This window comes from Melanostigma gelatinosum, assembly GCF_949748355.1.
Source record: "Melanostigma gelatinosum genome assembly, chromosome: 14".
Lineage (NCBI taxonomy): Eukaryota > Metazoa > Chordata > Actinopteri > Perciformes > Zoarcidae > Melanostigma > Melanostigma gelatinosum.
The window spans coordinates 242501-257500 of NC_136647.1; the positions used below are offsets into that span (position 1 = coordinate 242501).

Below are 15000 nucleotides of genomic sequence, written 5' to 3' on the forward strand. Positions count from 1 at the left end.
GATTATATGAACAACAAGGAGGCGCTGCCAAAGTACGTCTTAGTTCCTGCTGTGTGATGATGGATTGATGATGATGATGATGATAAAGGTTGACGATGAAGATTGTCCCTGCAGGGCTGCCTTCCAGTACGGTATCAAGATGTCTGAGGGCAGAAAGACTCGGCGCTTCAAGGAGACCAATGAGAAAGCAGAACTGGACCGACAGTGGAAGAAGATCAGTGCTGTGAGTTAATCTGTTGATCATTGTGACATCATTGAGTACTGTACAAGGTATAAACATTTTATTTTAGGAATGTGGACCCCAGGTTGCTTTGGTAACAATAAATAAACAAACAAACTGTTTTCAGATCATAGAGAAGAGGAAGAAGATGGAGGCTGATGGGTGAGTGTTTCCTGTTTATTCATGTAACCGTCCTGTAAACAGACTGTAAACGTAAGCGGTCGATAAGCGTAGACGTCCTGTAAAGCAGGGGTTCTTAACCTTTTTGACCCCGGGGCCCATTCAAATATCAACACTATTAGTTGAACTCATTGATCTCACTCTTGGTTTGATTTGTATTCAATAACTATATTGTTCCCTGTTCAACTCCACCCCTATTTTGGAGCAAAACCGCCTAAAATGACATACCCAAATTAAAATGTCTGTAGCTTCTGAACCACTCTGACGATATGCATCACAAGGGTCAGAACACCTGCAGGTCATACAGAAACAGAGCAGTGGGCCTTTGGATCAGTACAAATTGAAGGTTTTTGTCCGCATAAAATAAAAAAGTATCTTTCAGTGTAAATAACTGCCGGTGGCTGTATCTGTACAGGTAAAGGACAGTGTAGGGCTGTAACTACACTATCAGTGAACAACTGCTTCACATGTGAAGAAGATTGGTCAAAGTATGACCATTCTACAAAGACAAAGACAAAGTATGACCATTCTACAGTGTTTCTTCATGAAGAGATCCAGGCGGAGCTCTAAAAGGATATTTGGAGACCCAAATGGACACATGGTACCCACATGATATTCTGACACACTAAAGGTGTTTCTCCCTTTATATTTTGATTTTATATTTTCCTTTTTATTTTTAGCCTTTGCAAATTTCAAAAACTACGTGTGTGTGTGTATATATATATATATATGTATGTATGTATGTATGTATATATATATATATATACAAATAAATGAGATGATAGAATGTGATGATCACAAAGACATTTATTATCATGTGTATGTAAACCTGCATACACAACAAGAAGCTCAACAGACTTTCCCACGAGCGTTGGATGTTTCGTTGCTACGTGTCTCTTTATTTTTGAAGGCTTCAGAGCTTCGTTTGATAGCATTAGCTCACATTCCACACACTGAGCACTCGGCTCTGCCTCGTTGCCTCCGTTCACAAAGCCGTACTTAAGAAAGTCAGGGTTGTACTTGCACACACATTTAGACTTTTGGGGGGTATGGCACCACTGTCATCTTCATTTTTTCTTTTTAATAACTTATCCATAACTTTCGCTACAGGCTAGCGGCTAGCTGAGTGTCTTCTTCTGCTTATTGCAGCTTGTTAAAGAACTGACTGACGCATTACCGCCACCAGGTGGTGGGAAGCTGTATTGTAACTGAGCGTCTCATGGTGCAAAACTGAAAGTTTTTTGCGGCCCTCTAGGTGGCGCTCGCAGCCCAATCGTGGGTTAAGAATCACAGCTGTAAACAATATGTAAATGGTCTGTAAACGTAAACGGTGTTTAAATGTGTTTGTGTTTCAGGGTTGACGTGAAGAGGCCTAAATACTGAAGACTTCCTCATTGTCCTACAGGATCAATAGTGATCAGTTATTGATCTGTGATGTGATTATTACTTTAATTAAAAACCTTAAATGATCACCTTCTGTGGTTTTGGCTTCATTAAACTTTACAACATTTGTCTGTTGGTAACCTGATATCTGATGTTATTGAATCATCATTAAAGATCAATGAAACCGATCTTATTGTGTTTTGATGTTTGTCGTCTCTTCTGGTATTTAATGTGTATGTATATATATAGTGTGTTTTATTTTTATATATATATTATATATATATATACATTATATATATATATATATATATATATATTATTTAAATAAATAAATGAATGTATGGTATTTGAGACCAGTCGTCTGGTGGAAACTGTTGATGGGTTCATGTTTTGATATTTTCTAAAGTGGAACACGTCAGTTTGTTTATCAGATCAACATCAGCTGATTAATTAAGAGGCGCGTTGGTTCTAATTAAAGCTGCTCTGTGTTGTAACTTGTGTTTGTTCTAATTAGTGTTTGTTGATGTTAAGACTCAGCTCCTCGTTAACAGATCAAACTGTTTGTTGTTGTTGATAGAAACACGTTTAACACTTTGACATCTGGACTCATTGATCCTCCAGATGAGTTAGTTATTCATTCGTTAATTATCTGGATGAATATGGAGATCTGCATGTTTCTGAAGATACTAACGAGATGTTAACGAGCGGCTAACAAGGCCTCAGAGCTCCGCCCACCAGCAGCTAAACAGGAAGTGGATTTTTCAACATCAAAGACAGAAAGTTTGACTGTTTTTGTCTTTAAGTTGATGATTAAAACCTGAATGATTAATATTCAGCACAAAGAAAATAGAACTTCAAACTACTCGCATACTAAAACGATAAAACATCCGCTTCTGTTTAACCCTTTAAATTACATTTCAATGAAGTCACCCAAATATTAATAGTGATGTCACATATATATATATATATTCTATAGATGTATACGTGTGTGTGTATATATACATATACAAGTGTAAATCTCACACAAACCTTTTGTTCTCTGATGAACTCTCTCTGATTGCTGTTGGTCATATTCATCACAGACAGGAAGAGCCGACCAGTCAGATCTCACACACACACACCTGTGTGTGTGTGTGTGTGAGATCTGACACACACACACACCTGTGTGTGTGTGTGTGTGTGATGGAGGGAAAACTAGGCTAAAACACAGTGGGTAATGTCGCGACACAATTCACACCTCCAGCTATCTCACACACACGGTTTGGACCAATCGGAGAACAGAACTGACTCCATGAAGAAAAAAGAAAAACATTTCTAAAAAGTTTGAAGAGGAGGAGACGTGTCAGTAGAGTAAATGAATGTTTTAAATATTTTAATGACCAACAACAAAAGTAAACAAACCGATAAAGTTTGAATTATTGAAAGATGAAGTCACATGACTTCAATCTATTCAATCTATACATTCTAAAATGTTTAATGAACATGTTCAGTATTTACACTTAAAAACAAACAATAAACACTGTTTACTGTACACTAAAAACATCAACTAATCAGCTGACGCCTCGTTAAGGACAGCTCGTTAAGCAGGATGCTGCCCGTCTGACCACGCCCACCTGTGATTCTTTACCCGTTAAGCTTGTTAAGAGTCAGACCTCGTTAAGCTCGTTAAGGGTCAGAACTCGTTAAGTTCTGTTTCTTAATACATTGAGAATCCCGATAAATGAACAGCAACAGTACTTCTACTACACTTAAGTACTGCAGGTAGTACCAGTACTACAACTTGTATCACTTGTAACTACTAAACACAAGTTTTACAGCAGTAAAGAAACATTAAATTCAAGTTCAGGTGTGGCTCCGCCTCCTACAGGTGAGAACTGTCCAGGTCAGCAGGGGGCGGGGCTAACAGGATAACAATAATGATGATAGTTTATTAAAGGAGAAGTGGCTAATGGGATTTTGAGTTTTTAGTTCCTCTCTTGTTTTTGAGGTGTCTTTTGTCTGGTTTTCTTTTTCAGGTCTCCTCTTCTTCATCAGCTCCTCCTCTTCATCCTATTCATCAGCTCCTCCTCTTCATCTTCTTCATCAGCTCCTCCTCTTCCTCAACTCCTCTTCATCAGCTCCTCTTCTTCATCAGCTCCTCCTCTTCATCAGCTCCTCTTCCTCTTCATGTGGTCTGAGGTCTCAGAAGACAGGTGAAGGTTTGATGAACGCTCGGTTTTCTGCAGTAAAACAGGAAGTTCATTTCAGTTTTTATTTAAATTATTTACATCTTCAGGTAACAAGTCTTCAGACCTCGTTAAACAAAATCCAGATGTTTGTTTTTAATGAGAACTTTTCAGAATAAAAGTCTGTCACGTGAAAATGAAGCTGAAGCTCGACAACACATCAACACCTTGATGAATGAATCTTATTATCTGTGTGTGTGTGTGTGTGTTCGTGTTCTGCTGTGTAGTTTGTGATTGTTTCCCTTGATTCTATTTCACAGTGGACACACACCAACATTAATTAAAGTGACAGAAACTCTTCACGTTTCAGCTTCAGATTCATTCAACATGTGACTCATAGACTTTACATGATGATCGACTCACTGTTAATCAATTTTCTCCGCTGATTTGTTTTCTTTCCGCTGCGGCTGTTTATTATCTTTACATTTGTTGTAACGGTATAATTCTGATATTTTCCGAATTTTTTATTATCGGCATCAAATCCTTTATAATTGAACTCAAACCAACAAGTTAGTTTGTCTCTGAATACTGTTTGACTTCCTGTTTGACATCATCTTTGATGTCCTGTCTGACTTCCCGTCTGACTTTGTCGTTATTTCTTTATATAAGATGTATTTTTGTTGTCGTTACCTTGAGCTAAAGAGTTTTCCTGCTGTTTGTTCTCCAGTTCTCTCTCAGGAATCACTGCATCTGAAACAGAAACACGTTGTTAGCACTGTGCTAATGTAGCCTAGCGCTGTGCTAATGTAGCTTAGCATTCACCTGTGAGCGCTCTCTCCACCTGCTCTCTCCTCCTCGACTCAATGTCTAACGCCTCCTGCAGCTTCCTCTTCACCTTCTTCTCCTTCTTCAGCCTCCTCTGGATCGACACTGACAATGACAGACCATAATAATAAGACAACAGACCAAAATAATGAGTCAACAGACCAAAATAACAAGTCAACAGACCAAAATAACAAGTCAACAGACCATAATAATGAGTCAACAGACCAAAATAATGAGTCAACAGACCAAAATAACAAGTCAACAGACCATAATAACGAGTCAACAGACCAAAATAACGAGTCAACAGACCAAAATAACAAGTCAACAGACCAAAATAACGAGTCAACAGACCATAATAACGAGTCAACAGACCAACATAACGAGTCAACAGACCAAAATAACGTGTCAACAGACCATAATAACGAGTCAACAGACCATAATAACGAGTCAACAGACCAAAATAACGAGTCAACAGACCAAAATAACGAGTCAACAGACCAAAATAACGAGTCAACAGACCAAAATAACGAGTCAACAGACCAAAATAACGAGTCAACAGACCATAACGAGTCAACAGACCACGATATGTCAACAGACCATAATAATGTAGTAGTGACCTGTCTCACCTCTGGTCCAGTGACCTGTCTCACCTCTTGTCTGTAACTCGGAGGTCAGTTGTCTCTGGAGTATTTGTCGTGCGTCTCTCTCTCGCTCCAGTTCTACTTTTAAAGCTTTCTTCTCCAGCTGGTTGTGTTTGTCCTGAGAACGAACGCAGTCCACCGTCATCTTCATGAGACCCTGAGGACACAAAGACGTTATCGTCTCTACATTGTCGTCTCAATGATGCTGTCTGTACGTTATGTTCTCTGAATAGTCGTTTCCATGATACTGTCTCGACATACACGATACTGTCCGTACGTTGTCGTTTCTACATTGTCGTCTCCACGATACTGTCTCTACAGTGTCGTCTCCATATTGTCATCTCTACATATATAGAGGGCGACTATATATGTCTGTACGTTATCGTCTCTACATTGTCGTCTCCATGATACTGTCTCTACATTGTCGTCTCTACATTGTCGTCTCCATGATGCTGTCTGTACGTTATCGTCTCTACATTGTCGTCTCCATGATACTGTCTCTACAGTGTCGTCTCTATATTGTCGTCTCCATGATGCTGTCTCTACAGTGTCGTCTCTATATTGTCGTCTCCATGATGCTGTCTCTACAGTGTCGTCTCTATATTGTTGTCTCCATGATGCTGTCTCTACAGTGTCGTCTCCATGATGCTGTCTGTACGTTATCGTCTCTACATTGTCGTCTCTACATTGTCGTCTCTACATTGTCGTCTCCATGATGCTGTCTGTACGTTATCGTCTCTACATTGTCGTCTCCATGATACTGTCTCTACAGTGTCGTCTCTATATTGTTGTCTCCATGATGCTGTCTCTACAGTGTCGTCTCCATGATACTGTCTCTACATTGTCGTCTCCATGATGCTGTCTGTACGTTATCGTCTCTACATTGTCGTCTCCATGATACTGTCTCTACAGTGTCGTCTCTATATTGTCGTCTCCATGATGCTGTCTCTACAGTGTCGTCTCTATATTGTCGTCTCCATGATGCTGTCTCTACAGTGTCGTCTCCATGATACTGTCTCTACATTGTCGTCTCCATGATGCTGTCTGTACGTTATCGTCTCTACATTGTCGTCTCCATGATACTGTCTCTACAGTGTCGTCTCCATGATGCTGTCTCTACAGTGTCGTCTCTACATTGTCGTCTCCATGATACTGTCTCTACAGTGTCGTCTCTACATTGTCGTCTCCATGATGCTGTCTCTACAGTGTCGTCTCTGTATTGTCGTCTCTACATTGTCGTCTCCATGATGCTGTCTCTACACTGTTGTCTCTATATTGTTGTCTCTACATTGTCATCTCCATGATACTGTCTCTACATTGTCATCTCCATGATACTGTCTCTACATTGTCATCTCTACATTGTCGTCTCCATGATACTGTCTCTACATTGTCGTCTCCATGATGCTGTCTCTACATTGTCGTCTCCATGCTGCTGTCTGTACGTTATCGTCTACATTGTCGTCTCCATGATGCTGTCTGTACGTTATCGTCTACATTGTCGTCTCCATGATGCTGTCTGTACGTTATCGTCTACATTGTCGTCTCCATGCTGCTGTCTGTACGTTATCGTCTACATTGTCGTCTCCATGATGCTGTCTCTACAGTGTCGTCTCCATGATGCTGTCTCTACAGTGTCGTCTCTATATTGTCGTCTCCATGATACTGTCTGTATGTTATCATCTCTACATTGTTTCAGGTAACATTGTCACCTGTATGTTGATCAGCAGCGTCTCCATTGAAGACAAACCCTCAGCCAACAGGAGTGGAGCGAAGGCGGGGTTTGCGTGGTTGAATGACAGCGGCTGAGAGGTGAGCGCCAGCTTCTCGTAGGTCGGTTTGAGGAGGGGGAGGGGCATCAGGCTGTCAGCTCCAGGTACAAAGAAAGTTAAGACACATGTGTCACAAACAATAGACCTGTTTTCTGGTTGTTGATGTGTTTTTTTGTTTCAGCCACTAAACAAACAACCTCTTGAATATTTAAAGACATTTTCTAAAAGGTGGAGAAAAGCTTCCTGTTTTTATTATTCATGAGCACTTTGTTTGTTTGTGTGCTTTTATATGTTGATCTTTGTGAGGACATCTGGGAATGTAACACATAGTATTTGTGTATTTGTGTGTCTATTATTTATGTGTCTGTTGTTTCTCTCCTGTTTGTCCCAAAAGTGACGCAAATAATATTTCTTTACTCGTATGTGTGAACAGCAGAAACCATATGGAATCAGATACAGGTCAGATGTCAATCAATTCAACAATTAAAAAGTGTTTATTGCTGAAAGACCATTTAACTAAATAGGATTTTTATTACAAGTTCAGTTTTTTTTTATCAAACTGATGTTTTCAAATCACAGGTTTCTAGTAAAGTGGAGTGTCGGTCTGATTAAAAACCTAAATGAAGGATGATGTCATGTTTCCTCGCTGTGACATCACTTCTCGATGCTCCAATCAGAGATAAGATGACTTACCTGTTTCTTTCAACACCTTTCTAAAGTTGATCTCTCCGTCTGTGGAGTTCATCACAACACAAAGTCACTGATGCACCTGAACACAGCAGCTCTGTTGGTGTATTATATTAATATGTCATTCAAATTATTTTAATCTACAGAACTGACCGAGCTCCGGTGAGTCTGCTGGAGGAGGAGGTGATGAAGAGGAGGATGAAGAGGCTTTGGAATGTGATTGGCTGGTTGGTTCTCGGGGATCGTCACTGGGGGAGGGGCAAGGGGAGGGGCTTCCTGGAGAAGACTCCTGAACACGGAGGAGAGGATTAGCATTAGCGCTGTTAGCACGTGTGTGGTTAGCAGTGACGGTAGCATTTTTACCATCAGGAATCAACAGTAAAATGCATTAGCACTGTTTGCATTCGCACTTTTAGCACTAGCGGTGTTAGCTTGCAGTCACCTTGCTCTCTTCTAGTTGAACATGTGACACGACGGCCATGTTTGCCGAACCGCTCAGCTGACTCATCTGGTTAATCGCCATGGCAACGCTGGCAGGGGGCAGGCCCATGGGGAGGAGGGGGTGTGGCATGACCATAAAAGGGAAGTCTGACAAACCTGAGGAGGCGGAGCCAGATAAACAGAAGGAATGGTACGATGCTAGGCTAACAACGATAAAGCTGTTGAGTTGTCCAATCAGAGGAGAGACGTGACTCACGGTTGGCCAATAGGGTGCTGTGATGCTGCAGAGAGGAACCAGGAGGAGGAGCTACAGCTGAGGAGGAGGAGGGAGGAGAGAGGAAGCGCTGCTCCTTCTCCCAGGATCCTTCACTGCCTCCTACGGGGGGGGGGACAAGGACATGAGACGAGGACGTGAGACGAGGACATAGGACGTGAGACGAGGACAGGAGACGAGGACGTGAGACGAGAACGTGAGATGAGGACGTGAGACGAGGATGAGGACATGTTACGAGGACATGACATGAGACGAGGACACACAAAGGTTTAGGTTCAGAGACGGATGATGATGTCATGATGATGATGTCATGCTCTACCTGTGTCGTCGTTCTCTGACTCGGCACCGTTGTGCTGACGGTGCAGATCGCTGTTGCCGTGGAAACCCATCATCATTCTCATCTTCTGCAGCTTGAGAGCCTCGACCATCGCCTGAGTAACACCTATAGAGGACAGAGGCACCAGAGTTCAGGTGAGACAGCTGAGACAGGTGAGTTCAGTTCAGGTGCGACACCTGAGACAGGTGAGTCCAGTCCAGGTGAGACACCTGAGACAGGTGAGTTCAGTCCAGGTGAGACACCTGAGACAGGTGAGTCCAGTCCAGGTGAGACACCTGAGACAGGTGAGTTCAGCCCAGGTGAGACACCTGAGACAGGTGAGTCCAGTCCAGGTGAGACACCTGAGACAGGTGAGTTCAGTCCAGGTGAGACACCTGAGACAGGTGAGTTCAGCCCAGGTGAGACACCTGAGACAGGTGAGTTCAGCCCAGGTGAGACACCTGAGACAGGTGAGTCCAGTCCAGGTGAGACACCTGAGACAGGTGAGTTCAGTCCAGGTGAGACACCTGAGACAGGTGAGTTCAGCCCAGGTGAGACACCTGAGACAGGTGAGTTCAGCCCAGGTGAGACACCTGAGACAGGTGAGTCCAGTCCAGGTGAGACACCTGAGACAGGTGAGTTCAGTCCAGGTGAGACACCTGAGACAGGTGAGTTCAGTCCAGGTGAGACACCTCAGACAGGTGAGTTCAGTCCAGGTGAGACACCTCAGACAGGTGAGTTCAGTCCAGGTGAGACACCTGAGACAGGTGAGTTCAGCCCAGGTGAGACACCTGAGACAGGTGAGTTCAGTCCAGGTGAGACACCTGAGACAGGTGAGTTCAGTCCAGGTGAGACACCTGAGACAGGTGAGTTCAGCCCAAGTGAGACACCTGAAACCAGAGACACGTTAGTCCAGTCCAGGTGAGACGCGGTCACAAGATCACAGATTTCAAATTCATTGAAATTGAAATCAATCCCTTTGACTTATGGTGACATCGTATGAAAACGTTGTGATCATATTAATGATATTCTCTCTTTTTAATTCTGTACATTTTGAACATTATTGGTTGTATTTGTACATAAACATGTTACTGAAGGTGGAGATTTATTAACGATACAAATTATTAATTATTAATTCTTGAACATTTCCATTGAATGTTTTAGTCTTTGCAGAAGAAGATGAAGGTAAATGTTCCAAATGTTTTGCAGAAGTTGGTGATTAATCAATAATTAATAAGTCTCCAGTGACCTCCTCTCTCTCCCTGCAGCCACTTGGCCCAATTAACAGCCTCCTCTAATTAACTCAATTGGTATTAACGAGGGACTCCTGCGGCTCGTTAACTCCTCATGAACCAAACAAAAAGTATTTTTGTTCTCCGTGTTTCGCTGCAGGATTCTGTTTTTGTTCTTTGAATATTTCTGAATGTGGAACATTTAATGACACATCCTGTAGCTTAGCTTAGCATCAAGACGCTAGCCTAGCTCTAGCATCCCTTTGTTTGGCTCACTGATGAAACCTTCAATCATTTATTGATAGAGCAACATATTGATAGAGCAACATATTGACAGAGCAACATATTGACAGAGCAACATATTGACTGAGCAACATATTGACAGAGCAACATATTGACAGAGCAACATATTGACAGAGCAACATATTGATAGAGCAACATATTGATAGAGCAACATATTGATTGAGCAACATATTGATAGAGCAACATATTGATAGAGCAACATATTGATAGAGCAACATATTGATAGAGCCAGTTAGAACCAAAAAGTGACTTGCTGGAAGCTGAGAAATATAAAGATTCTTTAGTTATTTACTGATAAAATAAATAAAAACAGGAACAGGAAACACATCACTGATGTTTATAAACACACATGATGAAAACAAACGACTGTGTGTGTGCGTGTGCTTGTGTGTGCGTGTGTAGAGTTAATTATGTCTCTTTGATCTCTCTCTGACCTCGGTCGTCAACAAAAGTGCCACTTTGAGTATTTTTAATAAAACAGTGCGTGTTTCATGAAGCTGTCAGGAGGAGAGGAGGTGACACGGTTGGTATGTGACCAGCAGAGCGTCTCTTCAAAAGGCTTCAGTCTTCATCGGAGGACCAGCAGGTTCACAGGGGACCGGTTCCTCCAGACCATCCCACAATAAACATAGAAGCAGCTGCAGGTTCCACATGACCTATTCAATTTAGCTTTTAGCAGGTAGAAGTACAACAAAGTACACACACACAGGTACTCTGTTCTCTACCTGCTCAGGTACTCTGTTCACTACCTGTTCAGGTACTCTGTTCACTACCTGTTCAGGTACTCTGTTCACTACCTGTTCAGGTACTCTGTTCTCTACCTGTTCAGGTACTCTGTTCACTACCTGTTCAGGTACTCTGTTCTCTACCTGTTCAGGTACTCTGTTCTCTACCTGTTCAGGTACTCTGTTCTCTACCTGTTCAGGTACTCTGTTCTCTACCTGTTCAGGTACTCTGTTCTCTACCTGTTCAGGTACTCTGTTCACTACATGTTCAGGTACTCTGTTCTCTACCTGCTTCTTTTCTTGGACGTTTTTTTCCAACATTAGATAAGTCTTGACACACACACACACACACACACACACACACACACACACACACACACACACACACACACACAGTGCTTGAGGTGAGACTCGAATATGTCAATCATCTCTCTGTCTGCTAATTAATGAGCTAATTAAAGCTCAAATCACTCTGTAGAATTGTTCCTCTCACCTGTCTGTGACAGCAGGGCAGGGCTTATCAGACAATGTGGGAGGAGCCTGGAGCCGTCCGTCACCGTGGCCACGCCCAGCGTCCTCTTCGGAGGACGGCCTGGTCGAGAGCTGAAAAACAATAATGAATCAATAATGAATAAATATAAAATGTATATATATATATATATAAATTAGTGCTGGGCAAGTTAACGCGTTATTATCGCGTTAACGCATTAATTAATTAACGCCGACATTTATTTTATCGCGCGTTAACGCATTTCTTTTATTGAAAGACAAGAGACAATACATAGACACAACAACAAGAGGATGACAAGAACAGTGGGATAAAAGCCAGCAAACATCCTATAGTCAGTTGTGTATGTGTGTGTGTGTCCTTGAGCCTTTTGAGATGGGAAAAAAAAAAAAAATAATAACAATAATTAAAAAACAACAACAAAACAAAACAGGTAAGTATTCTTAATTTATTATTATTGTAACTGTCTCATGTTTATCGTTTTGTATTGGAGATATGATATATGATGTCCCTTCAGGGTTGCCGTAGAGAAAAGGCGCTCTTCTGAAAGGCGCTCTTCTGGTCAAGGTGGGGGGGGGGGGGAGGGGCAGAAATAAAGAGACTGCAGTAAACAGTGTACTAGTTACATTAGACCGGTGCAGTAAACTGGTACAGTGTACTAGTTACATTATACCGGTGCAGTTTACTAGTTACATTAGACCGGTGCAGTAAACTGGTACAGTGTACTAGTTACATTATACCGGTGCAGTGTACTAGTTACATTAGACCGGTGCAGTAAACAGGTACAGTGTACTAGTTACATTAGACCGGTGCAGTGTACTAGTTACATTAGACCGGTGCAGTAAACAGGTACAGTGTACTAGTTACATTAGACCGGTGCAGTAAACAGGTACAGTGTACTAGTTACATTATACCGGTGCAGTGTACTAGTTACATTAGACCGGTGCAGTAAACTGGTACAGTGTACTAGTTACATTATACCGGTGCAGTAAACTGGTACAGTGTACTCGTTACATTATACCGGTGCAGTAAACAGGTACAGTGTACTAGTTACATTAGACCGGTGCAGTAAACTGGTACAGTGTACTAGTTACATTATACCGGTGCAGTAAACTGGTACAGTGTACTAGTTACAGTAGACCGGTGCAGTAAACTGGTACAGTGTACTAGTTACATTATACCGGTGCACTGTACTAGTTACATTATACCGGTGCAATAAACTGGTACAGTGTACTAGTTACAGTAGACCGGTGCAGTAAACTGGTACAGTGTACTAGTTACATTAGACCAGTGCAGTAAACTGGTACAGTGTACTAGTTAGTCGACCCGCGCAGTAAACTGGTACAGTGTACCAGTTACATTATACCGGTGCAGTAAACTGGTACAGTGTACGAGTTACAGTAGACCGGTGCAGTAAACTGGTACAGTGTACTAGTTACGGTAGACCAGTGCAGTAAACAGGTACAGTGTACTAGTTACATTATACCGGTGCAGTAAACTGGTACAGTGTGCTAGTTACAGTAGACCGGTGCAGTAAACTGGTACAGTGTACTAGTTACATTATGCCGGTGCAGTAAACTGGTACAGTGTACTAGTTACATTATACCGGTGCAGTAAACAGGTACAGTGTACTAGTTACATTATACCGGTGCAGTAAACTGGTAGTGTACTCGTTACATTAGACCGGTGCAGTAAACAGGTACAGTGTACTCGTTACATTAGACCGGTGCAGTAAACTGGTACAGTGTACTCGTTACATTAGACCGGTGCAGTAAACTGGTACAGTGTACTAGTTACAGTAGACCGGTGCAGTAAACTGGTACAGTGTACTAGTTACAGTAGACCGGTGCAGTAAACTGGTACAGTGTACTCGTTACATTAGACCGGTGCACTAAACTGGTACAGTGTACTAGTTACAGTAGACCGGTGTAGTAAACTGGTACAGTGTACTAGTTACAGTAGACAGGTGCAGTAAACTGGTAGTGTACTAGTTACAGTAGACAGGTGCAGTAAACTGGTACAGTGTACTAGTTACAGTAGACCGGTGCAGTAAACTGGTACAGTGTACTCGTTACATTAGACCGGTGCAGTAAACTGGTACAGTGTACTAGTTACAGTAGACCGGTGCAGTAAACTGGTACAGTGTACTAGTTACATTAGACCAGTGCAGTAAACTGGTACAGTGTACTCGTTACATTAGACCGGTGCAGTAAACTGGTACAGTGTACTAGTTACATTAGACCAGTGCAGTAAACTGGTACAGTGTACTAGTTACATTAGACCGGTGCACTAAACTGGTACAGTGTACTAGTTACAGTAGACCGGTGTAGTAAACTGGTACAGTGTACTAGTTACATTATACCGGTGCAGTAAACTGGTACAGTACTAGTTACAGTAGACAGGTGCAGTAAACAGGTACAGTGTACTAGTTACAGTAGACAGGTGCAGTAAACTGGTACAGTGTACTAGTTACAGTAGACAGGTGCAGTAAACTGGTAGTGTACTAGTTACAGTAGCGGCTTTTAACACCGTGCCCAGGGACAACGGTTGAAAATTAGCTTTTTTAGCTAACACTGTCACATTTACAGTCATGTTTTTATTAATGTGTGCTGTCGATTAATGTGAACTGTCCCTGTACAAATAAAATCTTAATAACAGTAGACAGGTGCAGTAAACTGGTACAGTACTAGTTACAGTAGACAGGTGCAGTAAACAGGTACAGTGTACTAGTTACAGTAGACAGGTGCAGTAAACTGGTACAGTGTACTAGTTACAGTAGACAGGTGCAGTAAACTGGTAGTGTACTAGTTGCAGTAGACAGGTGCAGTAAACTGGTAGTGTACTAGTTACAGTAGACAGGTGCAGTAAACTGGTAGTGTACTAGTTACAGTAGACAGGTGCAGTAAACAGGTACAGTGTACTAGTTACAGTAGACCGGTGCAGTAAACTGGTACAGTGTACTAGTTACATTAGACCGGTGCAGTAAACTGGTACAGTGTACTAGTTACAGTAGACCGGTGCAGTAAACTGGTACAGTGTACTAGTTACATTAGACCGGTGCAGTAAACTGGTACAGTGTACTAGTTACATTATACCGGTGCAGTAAACTGGTACAGTGTACTAGTTACATTAGACCGGTGCAGTAAACTGGTACAGTGTACTAGTTACAGTAGACTGGTGCAGTAAACTGGTACAGTGTACTAGTTACATTAGACCGGTGCAGTAAACTGGTACAGTGTACTAGTTACAGTAGACCGGTGCAGTAAACTGGTACAGTGTACTAGTTACATTAGACCGGTGCAGTAAACTGGTACAGTGTACTAGTTACAGT

The 15000-nt window shown here is 42.0% G+C and overlaps 2 protein-coding genes across 2 annotated transcripts in view; one reads left to right on the forward strand and one right to left on the reverse strand.

Annotated features, from left to right (window-relative positions):
- The window catches only part of ik (IK cytokine), a 16588-nt gene extending 14623 nt beyond the window's left edge, over positions 1-1965 (forward strand). Inside the window, exons 17-20 of the mRNA XM_079283091.1 lie at positions 1-32; positions 115-223; positions 348-382; positions 1756-1965. The exon at positions 1-32 is cut by the window's left edge and continues 57 nt beyond it. Coding sequence (XP_079139217.1) covers positions 1-32; positions 115-223; positions 348-382; positions 1756-1783 — 204 coding nt within the window. The 3' untranslated portion in view covers positions 1784-1965. The remainder of the gene's footprint in view (positions 33-114; positions 224-347; positions 383-1755) is intronic.
- Positions 1966-3538: 1573 nt separating this feature from the next.
- LOC306787944 (dachshund homolog 2-like) overlaps positions 3539-15000 on the reverse strand; it is a gene marked incomplete at its 5' end in the record, with an annotated part of 13275 nt that continues 1813 nt past the window's right edge. Inside the window, 10 exons of the mRNA XM_079283273.1 lie at positions 3539-4002; positions 4639-4698; positions 4771-4878; positions 5424-5571; positions 7124-7281; positions 8024-8159; positions 8313-8467; positions 8568-8687; positions 8905-9027; positions 11655-11764. Of these exons, the coding sequence (XP_079139399.1) occupies positions 3965-4002; positions 4639-4698; positions 4771-4878; positions 5424-5571; positions 7124-7281; positions 8024-8159; positions 8313-8467; positions 8568-8687; positions 8905-9027; positions 11655-11764 (1156 nt within the window). The 3' untranslated portion in view covers positions 3539-3964. The remainder of the gene's footprint in view (positions 4003-4638; positions 4699-4770; positions 4879-5423; positions 5572-7123; positions 7282-8023; positions 8160-8312; positions 8468-8567; positions 8688-8904; positions 9028-11654; positions 11765-15000) is intronic.